We start from the raw sequence: 24,121 nt of genomic DNA, 5'->3' as shown, positions 1-24,121 counted from the left end.
TAGCACTCAATTGAAGAGCGTTTAGCCTTGATCTACAGCAACTATTTTGGTAATATTGAAAATACTGGGCTATAGAAACAAGGGATGAGGAAGGGAAGGGGAGAAAACCTCCTCCTTTCTGCCAATCAAAGATTCAAAAATTTCATTTACCCAAATCACTAGTTAATCCATTTGAAAATACTAAACAAGCATAACCTGAGTGGTGGTTCAGCTTCCACAAACATGTCGAGCTGATCGAAGGGCAGATTTTAATTCCGGAGGCAAACTCATGCCCCCATGAATTTCAGTTACCCGAAAAGGCATTTGCATTCAAAGAAACACGCACACCTTTAAACCAACTTTGTGATTTTTATTGATGGGCGACAACTTTATACTCCTAGATCTCACTAAACTGTGTACAATTAGGGATGCAGCATTAGAGAAGAGCAGACAGCAGAATTAAACAGAGCAGACTGAGGGAGAGATCTTCATTATTTGCCCATTTTTCACTATGTGTACACAGAAGCATGAATGCAATTTGAAATCTTTTAATGGCAATAAAGTTACAATCACCCATCTACGTAGACTAACATTTTACTCCAAATGTTTGATCTGCAATGTGTATGTCAGCAGTTTCTCTCAGCACAATTATTAAAATTTTTCCTGTTAGGAACCAGCAACTTATTTTTTATGTTTATTTTTCTTTTGAAGTAAGAACTAGTTCTTCTTTGATAACTGGCTCATTTTTATCATTTATCAAAAACTAAAGGGTAGGGAAGAAAAGTGTGATGGATTAAAAAATTTCTTTTTTAAGGAAAGATAAAATTCATTTTCACAAATTTACAAGTGTTGTTGCTGGTGCAGGATTTATTCTACTAAGCAGTGAGACTGGGGATCAAATCCACTTTCTTATCTCAGGAATCAACATTATTTCAGAAATATGGGTTTTTGGGTGTTTTCTAAAATCAAGCAACAGTCTGTTTCAACCAAATGATTTTGATTTGGAAGTTAGAGTCAACAGAAGCTATGTTGTGCACGAACCCCAAGGCAGCTCCTTTTCATTCTAGCCCATTTTTGCAAAGGGAGAGTTTCTCTCTAAAGAGCCACTAAAGAGAGGCGGGAAGTGAGTGTGAGGTGGTGTCCTACGAAGCGGGCACTGGGTGCACACACAGCGCACACAAGGTTTACAGCAGGTCCACTCGGCGGTAATACAGGAGGTAGGCTGTGCGTTCAGCAGTTGGTTTCACCACCTGGTACTGGTTGATCACCTTGACTGTCTGGTCATCGATGCGCAGCCAGCCATTCAGACCGATCTGGAAGACGTCTGTAGTGTAATGGCCGCCCGTCGCACTGTTGCCATGATGGTAGACCACTGGAAGAGAGTCCAGCAGGCGGCAGAGTGAGAACAGCACTGCACACGAGTCATTACAGGTCTCCGCCGACTTCCCTCCAGGGATGCAACTTATGTGTAAAACCCCTCTCCAAAGTAGGTGGGACAGAGAGATGTCATTACACAAACCAATGCTATTTCAACTCAAACATGCAAGCGATCCATAATAAAAACTTTTATATAACTGCAAGGTAAGGGTAAGTCAGATAGATACACGTGTGCATGTACGTGTATTAACGACATATTTAAAACGTCCCACACCTCACAAAGACACTCCTACACAGCCATCAGCTGTACAAACCTAGAGACCTGGCTCATGCCCTTGGATGTGGCTGACTCTACTTCTAGACTGTCCTGAAGAGATTATCTGAATCTTGGACAGAGATTATGTCATTTATAACAGTGAAAAAATGGAAAACCTTAATGGCCACTAGAAGAAATGACTGATGAGTAAATTATATTAAAATAACACTATTTTTTCATGGAACAGATTAAGAATGGTGATGCAGGAATATGCTTATGGTATATTAAATGAGAAAACAAGGTCCTTAGGCCTTCTGTGGCCCATCTATCCTAACGACAAGGGACACAATCTCCTGGTGCGGGCCCACAGGGCAGGAGGAACACTGGGACTGCTCATCACGGTCGCTTGAGCGTGGGGCTGTGGTGGGGCACTGCGGAAATGGTGCTGGTAGTTACGCATTTGCCTTTTAAAAAAATTACCCATTCTTCTATAATAATGTTTTAACAGAACAAAACACACACACACACACACACACACACACACACATACACACACACACGTTATTTACTTAAAAAAAAATCCTATTACCAAGAAGCCTTAGTCACAAAGGCCTAAAAAAAAAATCTGTTAGAAGATGTCAAGAAAACATTAACACAGCCACAGAACACATCCTCCAATTCTATGGAGCAGAGGCGCAGAGGTCTGCCTGGCCAGCAGCAGACACCAGCCTCGGGAAGGCGGCAGTCTGGCAGCATTCCAGGAGGAATGATAGGGCAGCCTGCTAAGCTGTGTCCACCATCAGTGGCACAAAAGAACAGGAACCAGGAGAGGTGCAAGACTTGGCTGGTAGGAAATTTCAGCACTAAAACAAGACCAAACACCACCAGGTTCTAGTCGCAGTTGTCACGTGGTGGGGGCTAAATGACAGCAGGAGGCCTCAGTCCTCTCTAGGCCAGGGACCTTGGCTGGCTAGAGGACAGTGCTTATGACTGAGGCCACCAGTCAGACTCCTGGGCTCTGCACAAAGAAATCCTCTGTGCAGGGACCCCGGAGGAGACTGAACAGCATAGGGACAGCAATCCTGTGGGGCCCGTATGTCAGAAGCCAGGGACACAGCCAATCCAAGGGCACAGCTTCATCCCATACTGCACAAGTCACAGCCATCTGTGAAAGGGCAGGAAGCACCCATGACAGCAGCATGTCCCCTGGATCCCAAGTTCACTTTGAGACTTCTGTCCTAGATCTTCACCTCACAGACCTAACTGACTGGGCTGAGTTTTGCTTCAAAGCGACCATCAGTAGAATTTGCAGGACCTGGGGGTTTTACTAATTTGTCTTTCCCACAAGACATCTCCATTCTAAAATTTCAAGGGGGACTGCATGTCACCATTCTAGTTTCATAAGCAGCAGCCCAGTTAACTACCCCGGGCTGAGCGGTGTGTCACTCACACCTGCAAGCCCGCCTGACAGGAGCTCTGAGAACCGGCTGAAAAGCTCGTGCGCGAGATTGCTTCTCCCAGGCTCCACAATCACAGCAGTTCTTAAAAAGTGTTCCTTTGCTCATTCTACAGGTAATTCTAACCAGTCCAGTGACCTCATTTCCAAGATCAGAATAGGCTTCCAGCCTGGCCAAAAGGGCGAAACCTCGTCTCTATTCAAAATACAAAAATCAGCCGGATGTGGTAGTGCACACCTATAATCCCAGCTACTCAGGAGGCTGAGGCACAAGAATCACTTGAACCTGGGAGATGGAGGTTGCAGTGAATGGAGATTGTGCCACTGCACTCCAGCCTGGGCAACAGAGCGAAACTCTACCTCAAAAAAGAATGGGTTAGGATTCAGGAGGGCAGGGGAGAGCAACCCAGGCCCAGGTCCTGGGGCACGGCAAGTTGCAGAGTGGGGGAGGGGTGTGTGTGCTCACACTGGGGCCCTAACCAGGAGACAAGCAATCCCTAGCCCCTGCCCCTGCCCAGTGATGTCCCCTGCAAGAGCCCCCAGGGGAAGTGGTGCAGGGAGAAGGCAGAGAAACTGCTGGTCACCCACGGGGACCTGGGTGCCACACTCCAAGGAGCCAGGCAGGATACTGGCTGGCTGCAGAGTCTGATGACTCAGACCTTCCATTCCAGGCAGGGGACGGATAGGGCTGGAGATACCCAGAAGCGTGTGGTGCCCATGGCCATCCCATCTGAGGCCCAGCAAGTTGAGAAGGAATTGTGATCAGGGGAGAAAAGAAAAGACAGTCAAAAGGAACAATGAATAGTGAGAGGAAGACAGGGAAGCCTGGCACCTCGCAGTGTGGCCCTGGGCCTCACCCACTGGGCCCTCACCCCTGGACTACCACCCCTGGGCCCCCACCCCTGGGCCCTCACCCCTGGACTACCACCCCTGGGCCCTCACCCCTGGACTACCACCCCTGCGCCCCCACCCCTGGGCCCTCACCCCTGGACTACCACCCCTGGGCCCTCATCCCTGGACTACCACCCCTGCGCCCCCACCACTGGGCCCTCACCCACTGGGCCCTCACCCCTGGACTACCACCCCTGGGCCCCCACCCCTGGGCCCTCACCCCTGGGCCCTCATCCCTGCGCCCCCACCCCTGGGCCCTCACCCCTGGGCCCTCACCCCTGGACTACCACCCCTGGGCCCCCACCCCTGGGCCCTCACCCCTGGACTACCACCCCTGGGCCCCCACCCCTGGACTACCACCCCTGGGCCCCCACCCCTGGGCCCCCACCCCTGGGCCCTCACCCCTGGGCCCCCATCCCTGGGCCCTCACCCACTGGCCAAACTTCCTAAAACATTGGGTGTGAGCTGAGGTGGACAGGAGCTTGAAGCCCTGCTCTGCCACTGCAGGCCAGAGTGGTGAGTTTTCTTCCTTGAGTTCTGGTTTATTCTTTTATAAAATGGGGATCCCACCTCCCATCTCCTGGGACACATGTAAGGAAATGAAAGGATATCTTGGGAAGAGGTTCAATACATGCGTGAAGGTCAATAAATGGCAGTGTTATGTTACGATACAAACAGGCTCACCAAAGGCCACACCAGAGGAGGGAAGACACAGAAGCTAGAAACATGTAATAAAAACAGCCTGGGAAGCAAACAAAGTGCTGCAAACAGCAACAATCCAAAGAAGAAAAGACTCAGAGGCATAAAAGATGAGGCTATAAAAGAGAGAGGAGGATAAAAGGGAAGGCAGAATGGAAAGGGAAGATGGTGTGGAAGAAAAACTGATACTGCAGGGAGCCTAAGCCAGGAGACAGAAGAGGTCTCAAGGCCCACCCATGAGGGAAGAGGGGGTGCCATTCGCCCTCTTGGGAGATTTCTCATGACTGATCGGGGGCCTGGAAGCCGAGGAGCTTGTGTAATCGAGCCCACCCTCTCAAGCAGCCCTAACAATACCTATGCAGGACGACACAGGATCACCGGCTGGGGGTGCGCTCACCCAACCTGGCTAGGTGACCAGGTGTCGTGGAAACTCCACAGCACTGTCACCCACAGGTGCCACAAGCACAGCCGGGAGAGGTCACATTCTCAAACAGCCACCCTGGGAGCTTGAAACTCCCTCCTCTGACTCAGAGACAGAAATGGTCACTTTGAGGAAGGTCTTTTGATATCTCTCCTCAGGGCCAAGATGATAATCTGTCATCTACGCAGAGTTTCAGGTAAAACTCTCACATGACTCCCTGACTTACAAGGCCACAAGGATACCTAAGAGCAGCTGGCCACTATGCTAAGTTGTGTTTTGGCAAAATTGTGCCCAGCTGTAATCCCTTTCATCAGTGTTTTAATGAAGTAATGTCGTACAAATTTACTCACCTGCAAAGAGCCGATAGGTTCTGTGGCATTTAAAATTCTTATTTTTAACCCCTGGAGAAAGCAGTTCTGGAAAACAAAATATCAATGGCTTGAAGCACTTTTAGAAAGGCTCAGAGTAATAACAGCAGCAAAAAAATGGCTAACAGCATTCTCCCCAGCAAGTAAACCGCTTGTCAGACCAGGAACAAAACAACACTCTATCCCTTTAGTTGCATAAAAATTGACTCATGAGGAAAATGAGCCATGTGACGTAATAGGACACAAAATGCACAGACAGCTCGCTAAAGACACAGGACCAACGGCCGAGGTTGTGATGCTCCTGTGGGAGGCCCCTTAAAAACAGGTGCTCTACAAAATGGAAAAGAAAAAAGCTGCTGACTTAAAAACAAAAACAAAACAGTTGTGAAAAACCCAAGAATTTTTACATATGTGTCAGATCATAAAACTTCAATTACAGGCCAGGCACAGTGGCTCACGCCTGTAATCCCAGCACTTTGGGAGGCCGAGACAGGTGGATCACCTGAGGTCAGGAGTTGGAGACCATCCTGGCTAACATGGTGAAACCCCGTCTCTACTAAAAATACAAAAGATTACCCGGGTGTGGTGGCACGTGTCTGTAGTCTCAGCTACTCAGGAGGCTGAGACAGGAGAATCACTTGAACCTGGGAGGCGGAGGGTGCAGTGAGCCAAGATCGTGCCACTGCACTCCAGCCTGGGTAACAGAGCAAGACTCCGTCTCGAAAAAAACAAACAAACAAAAAAAAACTTCAGTTACAGAACAGTAACATTTCTCCAAACAGGAACCGGTCTACCAGCTGCTACAAGGCGGGAACTCTCCGCTCTTACTGCGTGCAGAAGTACCACTTACACGGACACAAGAGTCCATCAATGGTGTGCTGTTCGAGGCAGCCATCAGCGGTTCCTTCCTATCTATTGACCTAAGTGAGGTCCTCTTGTCCCAATTTATGTCATTTTTTTTTTTGAGATGGAGTCTTGCTCTGCTGCCCAGGCTGGAGTGCAGTGGCATGATCTCAGCAACCTCTGCTTCCTGAGTTCAAGTGATTCTCCTGTCTCAGCCTCCCATGTAGCTGGGATTACAGGTACCCGCCACCCTGCTAGGCTAATTTTTGTGTTTTTAGAAGAGTTGGGGTTTCACCACGTTGGTCAGGCTGGTCTTGAACTCCTGACCTCAGGTGATGTGCCTGCCTTGGCCTCCCAAAGTGCTGGGATTACAGGCGTGAGCCACTGTGCCCAGCCCCCATTTATGTCATATTCTGATAACATATTGGAGGCGTCAGTTGATATAAAAATACAGCAAGCAAGAAAAGATATAAAAATAAAATCACTGTAGAAAAATATCCAAGTCAGCTCAGACAGCTGATCTGGAGGCGAGTGAAGATGCAGGAGCAGAGGCCAAGGATGCCTTCTTTGACTTAGCCGGCATTCTAGGTTTCCCGATGGACAGAATAAAATGGGGAGGAGGATCTGTTACATGATTCTCACTGGCATCTTTCTTCCTCTTGCTGGTCCTCAAATGGGATTAAAAAGCAATCTGCTGATGAGTGATAAAGCAACTGGACATGTGAGAGGAGCGACGGACACTAAACCGGCACAGCAGCCAAGCCCGTCAGCAGAAAGCACAGCTCTTGCGTGCAAGTCTGGGAGAGAGTGTCTGAGTCTTCACGGGAAGGTATGGGGCACCCCTAGGGTAGACAGGGAGCCGGCTAGAAGCCAGCCATGCCCACAGTTCCTGGGTCATCTATACAGAAAGAGGTGTGAGGTGGGGTTGCTGTGCCGGGGAACGGAGAGGAAGAGGACTCTCGGTTCAGGTTTGTTCCTCCACAAGACCCAGGAGTGAGGTCCAGTGTCCTCTTTTCTGCTTCCAGACACCTCGATATTCTGAGAATCCTCTCTAGCTAATCACAGTCCCAATCAAGCCTCAGTGTTGTACTATACGTTTTCACAAATTCTAAAGCTTTCGAGAAGTCTTCTTGAAGCTGTGCTTTTAGCAAGATGCCTTTAACCTGGGGCTCTTTAAAATTGCTTCGAAAAAGTGCTGAGCCCATGACCTGACAGAGACTTGAGGCTGGTAAGTGCCACACGTCTTACTTGTGCACCACCACAACCAGACGTTAGAAGGGACTCTCACTGCCTATGAGGAATCATTCTTACTTCACTAAAAACCACTTAACTGGGCTAGTCAAGACAGCTGTTAACACTCGGTGGAAGGCAAACTGTGCACCATTCATCCCTGAAATATTCACAGAAAAGTGATGTTCTTTTTGATATACAAAAGCTCCTATTTTTCTAATCTAGTAAGATTATAGAGTTTAGTTATTTTTGCCTCTATTTTCAACAGGCCATTTTCATGAGAATTTTAGTATTAAGGTCTATTACAAGTCAAGAAACTTAAAACAAGTCCAAGTCCAGCAACAGAATGTCCTCACCCTTGACATAAAGAAATGCTACAGGGTTGAGCTTCTGAGCATCATCACAAACACGCCCGACCTCATGTATGCATTACCTTTACTAATTTCCAAGTCCACAGGATATTCAATATTTTTGATCAGCTTCTGGCACCCACCAGTCTTCTCATAAACGAATCGTTTCAGGTGCAGCACGAGGACAGGAGGGAGTTTTTCCAGAGTCACTCTTCGACTTATCTCAACCTAAGACACAAAGCACACCAGGACACACCGTCCCTGTCTTACTTTCATGAGCTGACACCACATCCACCTTCTGCTCAAAGACGTCCTCTGAGAGCTGAGGCCCGAGAGTCTTGTGGCAGGGCTTCATGGCTTTTCCTGCCCCACAGAAGCTCTTGAGATTCGACCAATGCTCCTCTTAAGAAAATGCACATGGCCAGGTGCATTGGCTCACGCCTATTAATCCCAGCAGTTTGGGGGGCTGAGACAGGTGGATCACCTGAGGTCAGGAGTTCGAGACCAGCCTGGCCAACACGGTGAAACCCCTATCTCTACTAAAAATACAAAATTAGCCAGGCGTGATGGTGGGAGCCTGTAACCCCAGCTACTTGGGTGGCAGAGGCAAGAGAATCGCCTGAACCCAGGAGGTGGAGGTTGCAGTGAGCTGAGTTCGCGCCACTGTACTCCAGCCTGGGCAACATGGCGAGACCTTGTCTCAGACAAAAAGAAAAAAGAAGAAGAAAAATGCATACATTCCTATAAGCACAACTGCAGAGAGTCTCTTGGGTCCCTGAAGTCTAGTTGTAAACTTCAAGTTAAGAACTTTACTCTGTGGCATTACTGACGAATTAGCATAAAAATTAAAAAGCTAACTTAGTACCACCTTATTTATGTACTGACTCCCCGGCCTTTTTTGGGTGGAGGGAATTCTCTGTTGCCCAGGCTGGAGTACAGTGGTACGATCTCAGCTCACTGCAACATCCGTCTCCGGGGTTCAAGCGATTCTCCTGCCTCAGCCTCCTGAGTAGCTGGGATTATAGGCTCCCACCACCACATCTGGCTAATTTTGTATTTTTAGTGAAGAAGGGGTTTCACCATATTGGCCAGGCTGGTCTTGAACTCCTGACCTCAGGTGATCCACCTGCCTCTGCCTCCCAAAGTGCTGAGATTACAGGCGTGGGCCACCACGCTAGGCCTAGTATTGACCCATTTTAAAATAACTCTGATAGTATTGATAAAACCGATACCAGTATGATTAGATGGTCTTTTGTTTGTTTGTTTGCTTGTTTTTAAGACAGGATCTCACTCTGGTTGCCCATGCTGGAGTGCAGTGGCATGATGACTCACTGCAGCCTTGACTTCCTGGGGTCAGGTGATTTTCCCACCTCAGATTCCCAAGTAGCTGGGACTACAGCCATGAGCCCAGCTGGTCTTGAACTCCTACACTTAAGCAACGTGCTCACCTCAGTCTCCCAAAGTGCTGGGATTCCAGGCCAATTAGATGTTTTAAATAACCTTTAAAGCTATTTATTCTAATCATGAGTTTTATCAATTTAATCTGTTCCTGAAGTACTTTCACAGGTCTAATGAATGCTGCTTTTAAATAAAGCCAGGTTTTTTGTTACTAAGACGCATCTTTACAAATAATAGTTAATCCCTTTATCATTCTCTATACTTATAAACTCTTTGATGCTTCCCGTATTCATTTGGATAATACTTTTTTTTTTTTTTTTTTTGAGACAGTCTCGCTCTGTCACCCCGGCTGGAGGGCAGCGGTGCTATCTCAGCACACTGCAATCCTCCACCTCCCGGGTTCAAGTGATTCAGCCTCCTGAGAGGCTGGGACTACACGTGCACACCACCATGCCCAGTTAATTTTTGTATTTTTAGTAGAGATGGGGTTTCAACATGTTGGCCAGGATGGTCTCCATCTCTTGACTTCGTGATCTGCCTGCCTCAGCCTCCCAAAATGCTAGAATTACAGGAATGAGCCACTGGAGAATTTTTTTTTTTTTTTTTTTGAGATGGAGTCTCGCTCTGTTGCCCAGGCGGGACTGCAGTGGTGCTATCTCGGCTCACTGCAAGCTCCGCCTCCCAGGTTCATGCCATTCTCCTGCCTCAGCCTCCTGAGTAGCTGGGATTACAGGCGCCTGCCACCATGCCCGGCTAACTTCTTGTATTTTTAGTAGAGACGGCGTTTCACCGTGTTAGCCAGGATGGTCTCGACCTCCTGACCTCGTGATCCACCCGCCTCAGCCTCCCAAAATGCTGAGATTACAGGTGTGAGCCACTGCGCCCAGCCATCTGAGGCTTAATTTCTAACCACTAAAAAAAGGCAGACATTTTCTATATAGCAAATATTTCATATAATCCTGTTTTCCCCAAAACCTTCACATGTTCCCACAGAAAAACACTTCTCATCTAAAACATAATAAAGTTAAAGGTGGCATTTTAAAAACTTAAAAAAAAAATCACATTCAAGAAAATATGTAATCTGCTCCTTATAGATACTTCCATACAGGTTATCCAAAACCCTCCTCAAACATCTGCTGTTCAAAGTGGTCCTGATCTCATCTGATAACATACTACAACAACCGTGCAGCCAGAATAGCTAGCAGCATTCTTATCTTCAGGAGTCCACCAAAATGCCAGCTTCCTTTATTTTTATTTCTTTTTATGTTTTAGAGACAGGATTTCACTATCGCACAGGCTGGAGTGCAGTGGCGCGATCATAGCTCACTGCAGCCTCCAACTGTTGGGCTCGGGCAATCCTCCTGCCTCAGCCTCCCAAAGTGCCAGCAACTATGGGCGTGAGCCACCACACCTGACCCACCTTCTTTCTGGAAGCCTTCATCCAAACCTGCTATTTAGGATAAACCATTCTTTCTTCACTAGTGTCTAACAACAGGCTGACAACTACCTGCGCCTCAATCCCTGCCCCCACACCACCACCCCTACCAGCCCACCCCAGCAAAGTCAAACTGTAATTGCGGCAGAAGCAAAAGAGAAAAACAGACACAACACAAAAGGGTCTTCCCTAGGCAGCCCATGGAAAGGCTGACCACCTCCCCAACAGCATGGGTGGCCAAAGACTCCCATAGCTGGCTCAAGAAACAGCATAAGCAGACCGGAACGGCAGCCAGGGCCAGGGTGCCATCTCTGGAGTTGCGGCTGCCACAGAAGTGAGCCAAGCCGACAGTCACCCACAGCCAACGCACAACTGAACCACCCAACCAACCTCCCCAACACAAGTATCACTTTTTCCCTCTCTCTCTTCCACGAGGTCCACCGCCAGACTCTTCTTAGCTCATTCACTGAAGTTAACTACCAAGTTTCTGCCTCTGACTCCTACTGCTTCTATTTTTTAAACAAAATCACCCATGAGATGCAAGTCTGCAAATACGGTAGAAGATTAGGCATAACTTCTACAGATCCCTCCAGAGCCTGGGTGGACCAGTCCACAGCAGGACACCCCCAAGGTGCTAAGGGTCCCTATGTCCTACTTTGCTCTTTTTGACTCAGAGCACACGAGATAAGCCAAGGACAGACCCATCCCAGTCATGCAATGTGATGACAGGTCTTCTACGTTGGGGCCCTTATTTTACCATGTAGCTGCCATCCACTGCCCATTATTCAAATATCGCTTTGCAGGAATGCTATGGACTGTCCATAATTACCAGCCTGCATTCATCTCCCCATTGCATTTTTATGAATTCACTGCCACAACCTAAGATATATAACAGAGAAGACACTGTCTGCTGCAGAGTAGAAAATAGCCATAAGCTGGCACATCTGGACAGCCAGGAACTAATCAGCTCTCACAGGGCAGAATGCTATCGGTCTCGCCCGACTGAGTTGACAAGGACTCCACCAAGCTATAAATCTGATACTCTTAAATTCATGAAGACTGAAAGACTCAAGGATCTTATCCTTTCCAGATCAAATCAAAGAGTAACAAGCATCAGAACAACGACTATATTACATTTACAATGACCTGGAAGATCTACAATCCAATGCAAAACAGATGTGTCTAGAATATCTCTGACATTCTAACTAATCTAATGAAAGTTGTACCCTACGGTATCATGAACATAAATAAGCCATTTGGCCTCTGTCAGAGGTAGTATTGATGTTGTGATATCATCATTAGATTGCCAGAAAATTAAATGTAGCTCAAGATAAACAATCCAAAAGCAGATTATTACCTTGTGTAATATGATTTAGAGCTAAAAGAGGCCCTTGGGATCACGTTTCAACCATTTCATTGTAAAAGCATAAAAACTTTCAGTACAGAATGGTTAAGCGACTGATTTAAGAGGCATAACTCAAATCCACTTCCCCTCATTCCTAATTCCATGTTCTTTCCACCAAACCAGAGCACCTCAGTAGAAAGGTTCAAAATCAAGTGTGAACATACCTCTTGTTTGGTTTTTGTGGTATAACCTTGGACAGATTCTCTTGCCACCAAGCTCTCCAGTGCATCCTGGACTGTGCGTATCTTGTCAGACTGGATATCCAACTGCAACGTGAAAAATGGCTGCAAAGTGGCAGATTCTTTTGAACTCTGCTGGTAAACCACAGACCTAAGAATTGAAAGCAAAAACAAAAAAATTAAGAGACCACTCCTTGCCACTTTCCCTTAAGATTAACCAAGAGGAATAAACACTGAAAATAAGATTATTCAATATCACTTTCAAAAGACCACATAGAAAAGCCAAAAATACACTGAATTTAAAAATAATTCTGCTGAATAGCACCTCCTTAGTATTTCTAACAACTAAATCTACCAGTTGATAAATGTTCCCAGCGCCAGTGCTCTGGAAGAAAACATATTTCATTTTCCAAATTCTTTTACCTCCTCTCCACACTGTTATTTACTGCACCAGTTCATAAAGGCAGCTACCCTGCCATGGCCTCAAAATGCTGATGCTTTCCATTGTCTCCAAGTATCATGGCCTGTTCTAATAAAATAGAGGAAATCCCAACGTAAATAGAAGATTTTTAACGGCATTTTCCTCCTATAAAAATGTCTTACAAAAAGAAGGGGAGTAGGGTGTGTAGAATAAAAAACAAGTTAACATTCCAGGAAAAAAGGCTGCCACCCTTCCAAGAAGGGCGCCAATTTGACCTTGTTTTCTTAGCTGGTTTTTCATTTCTTTTTTTTTCTTTTTCTAAGTTTTTCTGAGTAAAAATTGTGTGTTCAGCCCATCTCATTTAGCCTCAGCAAGGGAACGTTCCAGGGGTTCAACAAGGGCTTCTATTTCTGCAGTCTCAGTGACCTAGTTTCTAAACGGAATAAAATGGGTGTGGACAGGTACTCAGGCTTTCCAGAACAGATGCGGTGAAGAGCTCGCTAAAAGCTTTTCTGTGCAGGGTTTAATTACGCATCTCCATGCTCCTTTACAGTTTGAAGACTTCGGTGACAACGGTTCCTCTGGTTCCAGAGAGGGATACAGTAGTGGGGAAACCGCTCATGAGAGCTGGTGGAGAAATCAAGAAGCCCTCTTGACTAAGTGGTCCTGTGTTTTAGCAAAGGTGGCACTGGGGAAGAAAGGCGGGGAAAAGTCTTCCTGGGGAAACTGAAAAACATCTGAAGAGGCTGTTTTAGAAGTAAATCTTTCTATCGGTGTGAATAAAGAATCATGCTTAACAATGGCTGAAAAGAAATTCCTGCGTTATAAGAACTCCTTATCGTTGCTTTACCGTTTTTCAAAAAGAAACACCAACAACCAATTTCAACACAGAGACCCCTCAGAGGACGTGGCTAGCAGTCGTGACAGAGCCATTCAATCTGAGTCGGCAAGTCCTCCAAATGGACGCTGGTATTTTCCACTGGTTACTATTAGACAAATTCGGGATCTTTGAGTATGCTGACCCTCTGTGGCCTTGAAATTCTGACACCCGACCTCTGCACAAAAACCATGTTCCTGATGCCTCCATCTGAGCTGTCCCTTCATCTTTCTCTCCCATCCTGAGGGAGTGTTCTCACAATCCTAAACCAGGCTGCTGGGCTGAAGGAGCAAAGGGCACAGCCTTCCCTCACTGCTGCGGGCCAACCTGGACCTCAGCGTCTCCCTCCCAACACAACACATCCCAAGGAACCATAGGCAGTGGTCAGGGCTGGGTATTTCCCAGGCGACAACTGACCACACAGCTGCCGTGGACACTCCACAGAGCACCAGAATAGAAACGGGCCGGTGGAATAGAGCTCACAGGGCACAACACAAAAGTGACTTGTTCAAGGTCACATAGCTGCTCAACTAGCTTCTAAATCCACTTCCACAGAGGACCAGAAACCAGCTTCTAAGGGAGTCAGCACAGGTTTCTGAAGTTCTTATTATTCACCTGTTGAAAGTTTGTTGATTCAATCTCAAAACTGAGAGACTGAATCAAGTCTTGGTGCCTCACAAGGAGTGCTAATTCTTTCAGGTACACAGCATTTGGGACAACAACAGACTAAGAGTGTCACTGAAATACCAGCCTGGGGGTTATGCTGCAAGGCCTCAGAAAGGAAATTAGGCTCCAATGAAGCCCCTTCAGTACTTTCGATGGGTAAACCTTCTTGGAGATGGTACAAGTTTTGCTGAATTCCACATCACAGTGGTACTGAAAAGCTCTCAGGTAAATAAAGAGAAACCTTTCCGAAGGACTTTGTGAAAGAGAGAAAAGCTGGTTAAGGGAACTGGCACGCAGCCAGCTGTCCAGGGACTCCAGCCCAGCCATGTGTCCCATCTGTGTAAAAAAGACCTCCCTTCAGACTCCCTTCACTTTCTAGCTCACCTGGTTCCAATGAGTTCACAACAGCCAAGACAGGGAAACAACTGTCTGTGGATGGGCCAATGGATAAAGGAACTGTGCTGTGTATATATACACAAGGGAACACTATTCAGCTGTAAAAAAGACTCTGCCATTTGCCACAACATGAATGAACCTGGGGAACATTATACTAAGTTAAATAAGCCAGACACAGAAAGAAAAATACTGCATGGTCTCACTTATACATGGAATCTTTATTTACAAAAAAAAGACGAAACTACAGAGATAGAGAAAAGAGTGGTTCCTAAGGGTGGGGAGTGGGAATGGGAGATGTTGGTCGAAAGACACCAAGGGCAGCCACACAGGTGAACAGGTCTAGAGATCTGATGTGGAACATCGGACAAGAGCTACTCATAGTGCACTGTATTCGCGACTCTTGCGAATGAGTAAAACTGCAGCTGCTCTTGCCATGTGCGCACACACACAAGGGTAACTGTGATGGGGAATATGTTTATCTGCTTCACCCTAGCAACTATTTTACTATCTCTATTTCATAATATCTTGTGTATACTTTAAATATACACAATTTATTAACATAAATAAAAAAAAAATTCCTCCAGATACATTAATTTCTTCTCTTACCAAAAACACATGGTTTGATTAGTTGGTTTTTTTTTGAAGACAGTCTCGCTCTGTCATCCAGGCTGGAGTGCAGTGGTGTAATCTTGGCTAACTGCAACCTCTGCCTCCCAGAGGTGGTTTTATGTTGCAAGTTTTAAATGGCAATGAAGTCTAATATATATATATATATAAATTTTTTTTCTCTCTTACGGTTATTGCTTTTTTACGGCCTATCTTATGAAACCTTTGCCTACCCCTAAGCCATGATGATATTCTCCTGTATCTCTTTTTTTTTTTTCTTGAGACGGAGTCTCACTCTGTCACCCATGCTGGAATGCAACGGTGCGATCTGGGCTCACTGCAACCTCTGCCTCCTGGGTTCAAGCGATTCTCCTGCCTCAGCCTCCCAAATAGCTGAGATTACAGGTGCCCATCACCACATCTGGTTGATTTGTGTATTTTTAGTAGAGACAGGGTTTCACCATGTTGGTCAAGCTGGTCTCGAACTTCTGACCTCAGGGATCCACCCGCCTTGGCCTCCCAAAGTGCTGGCATTACAGGCATGAGCCACTGCGTACGGCCAATTAGATGGCTTTTCTCTTACTCCCTAGCAGTGAGCAGCTGAACTTGACAGAGTAGAAGTGAGGAGCTCCCTGTCCCCTGCAGACATGCGCCAGCAGGGAGAGAACAGGCCATGGAGGCTGACAAGGGAGGCATCAGGAAGTGCAAGAGAAGAGCAGGCTGGGGAGCAAGATGCAAACCATTATGTCCAAGAAGTCTCAAAACAAGCCTCACACCTTCCCCCTTCACCAACATGGCAAAACCCTGGAAAAGGCAAATATTAAGTTATTCTAGAAAAGCACAAACCTGATGTGTCCACCAAAAATGCCGGTGATTGGAGTCTGAACAAAGTCCGCCTGGCGGGTGACGGAAGTCTTGTTCCGGGGGCCCACTTGTTCCCATTCATCCTCGCTTCCTTCACCTTGTTCTTCCTGCTCTTCTTCATTGACCGAGTGGTTTTTGGGGCCATTGGAAATCGTAAGTTCTGAAAAGGAGAGCATCTGCTTAGACTACTATTTACAACAAGAAGAGCAAAAAATAAAAAGGCACAGATCTGTCGACTGTAGTTTTAAAAATGAAATCAGGGTGTGTTCTACATTAAGAGCCACGGCAACCAATTGCAACAGGTGCAACGTCACTGGATCCACAGCAATCAATCGCAACAGGCGCAATGTCACTCGATCCACGGCAACCAATCGCAACAGGCGCAACGTCACTGGATCCATGGCAACCAATCGCCACAGGTGCAATGCCACTGGATGCACTGCAACCAATCGCAACGCCACCGGATCCACGACAACCAATAGCAACAGGCACAACACCACTGGATCCACAGCAACCAATCGCAACAGGTGCAACAGCACTGGATCCTTGTTTACATAAACTCCTAGAAAAGACATCCCTGGGACAACTGGCGAAATTTGAAGATGCTCTGTAAAGTTGATATTACCATGTCATTACAGTTGGTTTTCTCAGTTAGATAAGGGACTGTGGTTACGCAGGAGCAGATCCTCAGGGGATGCTTTAGCACCTGGGATGAACTAAACTGTTAGCAGCAACTTAACTTTGAATCATTCAGGGAAAATGTATGCGTACATATGTATATATGGATGTATATATATATATACACACACACACAGTATGTGTACGGCATCAGAAAATATGTTTAAAACTGTACACTCAGCAATTATAAAGATATTCATCAAACGATTCTTTCAGCTTTTTTATATGCTTGATCATTTTCTTAATTAAAAGTTGAAGGAAAATGGCAGAGGTTAGGGATAAACTGTAATTTACCTAAATACAACCTTCTCCATGGTGTAAGTTATCGTAAGGAATAAACGCTATTTGAAGGGAAAACGCCTGAGGGGCAGGGAAGCAACGTAACATATGAGTATGCAACACCTGTTTACAGCGAACTCTTGCACAACTCTGCGGCAAGTGGACCATAACCTACTTTCATTATTTGGTGACAGAAGCTTCTTTAGGTTCAACATTTCCTCATGAAGTCCATTTAGAATGAAGCCTAAGTATTCCTCAGCATCTTCTTGTCGACCCTGAAAAGGTCAAATATAATCATTTTAATGTGAAATGATGACCATCAAAGGCCTGCAGGACATACAATACTTGCAAAGTCCAACCATGGCTCCTCTGAAATGGAAGATGTAAAGTATTTCCAATAGAAGACAAAGAACTAGATATCTAGGGCCAGTTCACTGTTCAACTGCAAGGGTTACCACTCGAGCAGTGAGCTAAGCAGCCCTATGTCTGCTTCTGTCTGTCTTTGATGATAGACAACTACATGGGAAAGAACTCAAAACTACATGGGAAAGAACTCAAAACTACATGTGGAAAAACTCCACTGATTTAAAGCGTTAGCTGTTTTACACACAGATCAGCAAAATCATTCACAGACGAGTCACCCAAGAGTTTAATAATCCCACATCAGGAGAGTTTGATTCTGTTACTTACCATCAGTTCATATTTCATTCTTCACAGCACAACTGCCTATTCCAAGGCCCTGCAAATTGCTCTGTTTGAGGTATCTAGGTAAACTGCATTCAAGTTTACTTGCCCTCTCCAAACAGTAGATGTGGACAGGAGCTGTTCACGTGAGTGCATGCTCTGCAGGTGTGCAGGAAAGGGCAAAAACTGGCACAACCAAAGTGTGCTGAAGACTTTTCACAGCAGGCCTGGGTGGCTCTCCTTGGAAAGGCCTGCTTGCAAGGTTGCCCCTTGGCTGGTGTCTGGGAACTTGGACTTCAGAAAGGTTCCCATCAGTCCAGTAACTGATACGGGATTCTGCCTAAACTGTCTGTGAAAGCAATGTGCTTTCTGCCGAACACTTTGCTTTCGTTTTGGGAGTTTGGACTTTTGGGTCAAGCCAGGCAGACGGTACCTATGGGACCAGACCTCAGTAAAAACTCTGGACACGGAGTCTGTAATGAGCTTCCCTGGTCGGCGGCATTTCACATGTATGGTCACAGTCTGGTGCTGGAGTAGTTAGGCGCAGCCTTGTGGCCCCACTGGGAGAGGAGTCTGGAGGTTTCCTTTAGACCCTGCCTCATGTGTCCTTTTCCTTCCTGACGCTACTTTGCATGCTTTTGCTGTCATCAACCCATAGCCACGGGTATACCAGCTTCTGCATTTGCTGAGTTCTACCAGTGAATCACCCAACCTCAGGGTGGTCTTGGGGAGCCCAACACATCCTCTATGAATGCAACCTTTAAAAGATGCTTTTGTTCGTAGCATTATCTCTGTGCATGATCCTAAAGGGGTTCCTGAGCACCCACTTTGCCTCCACCTAAGCTAGGTGGCCCCCTCTGGATTCTAAGGCATCTCTGTATCTTTGTACTTCTCTTGTTGACTATTCATTTATCTCATTCCCTCACTGAGGGCAGAGTGCGCACTTCATTCCATTTCTGCATCCCTAACACCATGTTCCCATTACTTGGGAAATGCAAATTCCAAGCCAATACCAAAAGCTGCATTATAAGCATTTAAAAAGCTTAAGACTCTAAGCAACCCCTGGTGTTATCCTGCTATGACGCCTTCGACATTCACTCTTCTTCAAAGCAATGAAGCTTCAAGTAAACTTGACTTAAATGACATTTTCTCAACTATTTTTCTCTCTGAATACATTTCCCTAAGCATCATTTCAACTGCTTGTACTGATTCATCACAAACTCAATCTGGGAGGAAAGAAATGCTCCAGTTAACTGTGCTAAGGGCAGCCCAATTCACTCTCAACAGCCCCAGGGCCTTTTATAAGGGCTCCCTGGCCCCTTAGCCTCATGCCTTTAGTAACAAAATATGTGATTAAAAAAAAATTTAGGTAAAGGAATCAAGTACATCAAATAGCTACTAAAGCCTGTAAGTATGATGAAGACATAAGCTCTTCTGAATACTGCCATCTGTCCAGGCCCAACGCACGCCATTCTACCCCAGTGGCATATAGTGCAGTGGTTAAGAGAGCTGTCTTGAAAGCTGGGTTCTGCCATGTACATTAGCTATATGACCTCAGACAGTGGCTTCACTTCTCTTAACCGTAACAAGGAGACCATAATCATACTTTATTCAGAGTCAACTGAGTTAATATATGTAAAGTACTGAGAGCAGTGCCTGGTGCACCATAAAAGTTATCTGAGCAAGGTCAGATGATGAGGGCTGCCACACACTCTTCAATTCATCCAAGCAATGGACTCTATTATAAACCTACATCTTCTTATAGCGCTGGAGACAGAGGGCAAATATCAAATAAGCAACAGTTACCACACAAACACTGGAACAAAAGGCAACACTTGATACTAGCGTACTAGCGACAACAGAGAAGTCTCAAACCTTTTCAGACAGGCTTGACTTGTTAACTGTCAGGAGTCTGTAAATATACGTGGGCTCAAAGGCAGCTCCAGGGCGAATATCCCTCACGATTTTATCTCCAAGAGCTGCAACGGAAACAGGACACAGGTTTTCCTAACTACAATGAAGTCATAAATGATGAAAAAAGCAACATCATCAAAACTCCCCCACCTCCCACCTGGCTGAATGTTGAGAATGGCATAAGTGTAAAGACATTATCTTCCCAATAAGAATGAATTTGCCAAATTTAAGTCATCTGTCTCCATAACTCCCAGTATGTAATAGCAACAACAAAACTCATTTTTACTAACCTTGTCGGGGTTTTGGAGGTACTGGCATATTAGTAAACTCATTCATTAGCCGAACACTAAACATGGGGAAAAAATGTTAGATAGTGCAGTTTTAAACAATATATACTTTTACTAAAGAGCTTTGATGGCTAAGTAGAATATCAGCTATACGAGTATAGTAGATTTTAGGTAACCAATGCTGTAATAGCTAGTGAACTCGTCTTTTCTATATGCATTTTTGGTCTATTTTAAGTGATATATGCTGGTAAATGCTAAAATATTTTCTACTGAATCTAAAAAACACAGATAAACAATGCTCCAATTTCATTTCTGGTTAACTTCCATATAAAATCACGAACAGTCTATTTTTTTAAAAAGACAGAATTACAGGACTCATTTGCAGGAAATTAAGAGCTTTACTAAACTATTTCAATTCTAATTATCAGAGGGGAAAAAACCCCCATCACTTAACACATCTTTCACCACCTTACTTACAAGCTGTCTATCATGGGTGTTGACGTACAAGGCCTTTGCACTTTGGAATACAGAGGAATGAACTTCATCAGGTGGTACATCGGCGGGCAAGCAACCAATGCCTGCAGTGTCTAAACAGTGGCAGTAAGGAAGCGTAAAGGAAATGAAACAGACACACCACATTTCCTAAAGGCACATGAAGCACAAGAACATTTGTAAAAACCCAAGTAAGCTAAGGACATTGAACTACTTAGATATGTCACCACAAAAAGGAATAAACCAAATAATTACTAGGGTTAAGTGTCCTGTGATGTCCATATAAGGATCTACGAAGCAGTCAGTCGTTTGTATTCAAGAACTTGACCTAACCAAGACAGTTCAATCAGTTAAAACCAAATTTCCAGTAGTAAGTAGTTGCTCTGCCCTATTATTTGTGACCAGTCTAATGAGAGTCAGCTTGTCTGCAGGCCTCATTCACATGCCAACATATCCTCTCTTTTAGAGGGAGATGGACTGGGGTCAGGAATAACCCTGTTTATAAGCAAGGTCGGCGGACTAAGTAATAAACCAGGCTTGGGGATTCAAATGGAGGGCTAGATGGCCCACGGAAGCTGTCACATGCACCCAAAGGAGGGAGAGCTGCAACACGCTGGCCTTGCGGACGGCGTCCAGGAAGGATACAGCATTAATGTAGCACCAGTTCCCTTTATTGATCAGCCCACGGGGTTGCAACGACACTGGTTTATGGATTAGGGTTACATTCTCCAGTAACTCTGAAAAGAGTGAAGAAGCATATTTCAGAAATTAATGACATCTAGTGAAGAACATTCAAATCATTTCATATGCTCTACTCTGGGACAGCATTTAAAATCCCTTCAGTAAAACACATAGCCAAAGAAAATGCATACTGTTAAGGCTTCATTCAGTTCAACATCAAGTACATTATTTAATTAGAACTTTTTTGAAATTAATCTTTTCCCTCAAATAGCAACATTTAATCTTCCTGGGGGGCATAGAATTAGGGAACACGAGAACTACCTACTTTAATGAGAAACAAAAAAATGTTAACACAGTATCATTATTAGAGAACAGATTTGAGAGATACAGCCTTTATTCCTTAAACAGCGTTAGCCAGGTGTGTCTCATTAGCAACAAGGTGTCTCAGACACTAGATCGAAAGATATCTGTGCAGAACCCGCGTCTCATTCCTCTCTGCATCCCCAGCATCTAATGCTGACCCTACTCATCACTGTGTGTGTTCAATAGCTGTTCAGTGAGTAAAGATACTCCTTTCAGAGACAGCGGTCTCCTACGAATTAAACTGTCCACTAGAAATCCAATTTGGCAACTGTTTTATACACTGTAATTCCCTATTCCATTTACAAACACGCTGCTTAGCCTCAGGTTCACCCTGAGTGGACATCACTCTTTTTCTGTATTAAAACAGCTGTGAATGGCATCTTTATAGAATTAACCTATCAGAAATGCTTTAAAACAAGACAAGGTCTCTCCCTGTACCACTATGAATCTTCTAATGGCAGTGGCTACAATTTATAAACCCTTCTACACTTAGCACGTCCTTTACAATTTACAAATGTTAATTGGCTGGACTTAATCCTTAGTAACCTAGGAGTACCACCACTTTGACCCTTTCACCAATAAGGCAACCGAGGCTCCCAAAGACTAACTTACCCGTGATCACAGAGGAGCCAGGTAGCAGAGCCAGGGCCTCGACTCCATAATCTGTAGCCAATCCACACCGTCTCTTTTACTTTTAAATTGTATACTAATCATATAACCCACAAATAGATACGCCTACTATGCACCAACAAAAAATCAAAAATTCATTTAAAAATAAAGTATAATTAATAAACAAATCGTATACAGGAAAGAAAAACCAAAACGGCATCAATCTGATACTAGCATCCATCTAAGGCATGGCCCAAAAATAAGATTTTCTTTTCTAAACTATGTACGGGCAGATCCCAGACTTCGGCACTAATCAAATGAAGAAATTAATTTACAAAATTCAAAACACATACACACACCCTCTCATTCCCTCCTTCCTATGAGTAAATGTCCTCTTCCTTCTAACTGAAGAAGTGTAGGGAATAATTTCCGCACAACTCTTCTTCTGTAGAAAGTAAAACATTACAGATTCTGTGGAATCTGTTAAATCAGACAAAGTTTGCAAAGCTCCTCTCTCTCTTAATATGGAATACAGAACTGGGCCTTGAAATAAATAATGGACCAATTACAAACTGAACCCCAAGCCTGCATGTGATGACACCCAGCAGACAGTGCCTGTCATGTAGGGGACACTGTGCTAGAAGCTTTGTGTATATTATTCATAATTATCATAACCCTACTGTCAGAGATGTTACCAACCCCATTTTACAGATGAGAAAAGTGAGGTCATGTAACAGCTGAAATGACCTACGAACCTGGGTCTACCTGACTCAAGCGGTTGAGCCCTTTCCTCAATATATAAGGGGCTTCCCTTAAAAATTCCTTTTATTCCAAGGCTTCAGATACTTACGTTTCCCCACAGGCTTAAAGTCTATTTACAGCGGACTTTTACATTTGTCTTTAAACCAAATCATCACAACAGTCTATCATTTCTAGTGTGTGCCAAAGAACAGCAACTAATATAATTGCAGTGTTAAAAATGTGCATTTTCAAATAACCATCAATGACGTAAAGGCACAGTCTCAAATAAAAACTCCAGCATGGTTCCAACAAGTCTTTGCCATAGTATTTTTATACCAAATGACGTTTTTTTTTTTTTTTTAACCTCACCTTAAGACTCAAAACCCGCTATCTTTCTAACATAGAAATCTTTGTTTTTTTGAGACAAGTCTTGCTCTGTCACCCAGGCTGGAGTGCAGTGGTGCGATCTCGGCTCACTGCAACCTCTGTGCCCTGGGTTCAAGTGATTCTCCTGCCTCAGCCTCCCATGTAGCTGGGATTACAGACATGCACCACCATGACCGGCCAATTTTTGTATTTTTAGGACAGACAGGATTTCACCATGTTGGCCAGACTGGTCTTGAACTCCTGAGCTCAAGCGATCCACCTGCCTTGGCCTCCGAAAGTGCTTGGATTACAGGCGTGAGCCATGGCGTGTGGCTGAAACCTTTGTTAAATGACATGCTGCCTTTCGTTGAAGGCAAGTTAACCCCTGCTGAGCCCTGCCTGGGCACTGGGTAAGGCAGGCACAGAGATGAATGCGAGGTGGTCCTGCCCTAGGCAAGTTCGCAGACCAGTGAAGGGACGAACTGTGATGTCCCTGGCTCCAAACACACACTATACAGGCTAAGCTGAAGCGGTGTTGGGGGATGGCAGATAGGGGGTGGAGGAAGGATTAGGGGAAGCCCAATCCAAGGGCTGCACAAACTCTGGGAAGGTCAGGGGCTGAAGACACCAAATGCAAGCTGAGGAAGAATAGAGATACTAGAAGGTTCTCACTGACTGGGGCAGCGGTGCTGTCCAGCTAGAGGAGGAATACAACAGGATGAGCAGGTTATGTTTTGTTTCGTGTGGTGATAAGCTCAGTTTTAGAGATGTTAGTAAAAGATACCCAGATGACACCAGTAAACATTATATTTATATTAAAAGACCAGCAAGTGGCTAATTTTTTTTTTTTTTTTTTTTTTTTTGAGACAGTCTCACTCTGTCGCCCAGGCTGGAGTGCAGGGGCACCATT

The 24,121-nt window shown here is 45.1% G+C and overlaps 1 protein-coding gene across 1 annotated transcript in view; it reads right to left on the bottom strand.

The window, feature by feature from the left end:
- Positions 1–328: 328 nt before the first annotated feature.
- The window catches only part of USP10 (ubiquitin specific peptidase 10), an 82,662-nt gene continuing 58,869 nt past the window's right edge, over positions 329–24,121 (bottom strand). Inside the window, exons 5-14 of the mRNA XM_055299752.2 lie at positions 21,097–21,188; positions 20,437–20,546; positions 19,963–20,018; positions 19,634–19,737; positions 17,250–17,349; positions 16,100–16,277; positions 12,273–12,438; positions 7,954–8,098; positions 5,430–5,495; positions 329–1,351 (exon numbers count right to left, since the gene is read on the bottom strand). Coding sequence (XP_055155727.1) covers positions 1,164–1,351; positions 5,430–5,495; positions 7,954–8,098; positions 12,273–12,438; positions 16,100–16,277; positions 17,250–17,349; positions 19,634–19,737; positions 19,963–20,018; positions 20,437–20,546; positions 21,097–21,188 — 1,205 coding nt within the window. The 3' untranslated portion in view covers positions 329–1,163. The remainder of the gene's footprint in view (positions 1,352–5,429; positions 5,496–7,953; positions 8,099–12,272; positions 12,439–16,099; positions 16,278–17,249; positions 17,350–19,633; positions 19,738–19,962; positions 20,019–20,436; positions 20,547–21,096; positions 21,189–24,121) is intronic.

The sequence above is a fragment of the Symphalangus syndactylus genome, chromosome 11 (genome assembly GCF_028878055.3).
Source record: "Symphalangus syndactylus isolate Jambi chromosome 11, NHGRI_mSymSyn1-v2.1_pri, whole genome shotgun sequence".
NCBI lineage: Eukaryota > Metazoa > Chordata > Mammalia > Primates > Hylobatidae > Symphalangus > Symphalangus syndactylus.
The sequence above is the reverse complement of the archived record's forward strand: the minus strand, read 5'-3'. Positions and strand labels throughout refer to the sequence as shown.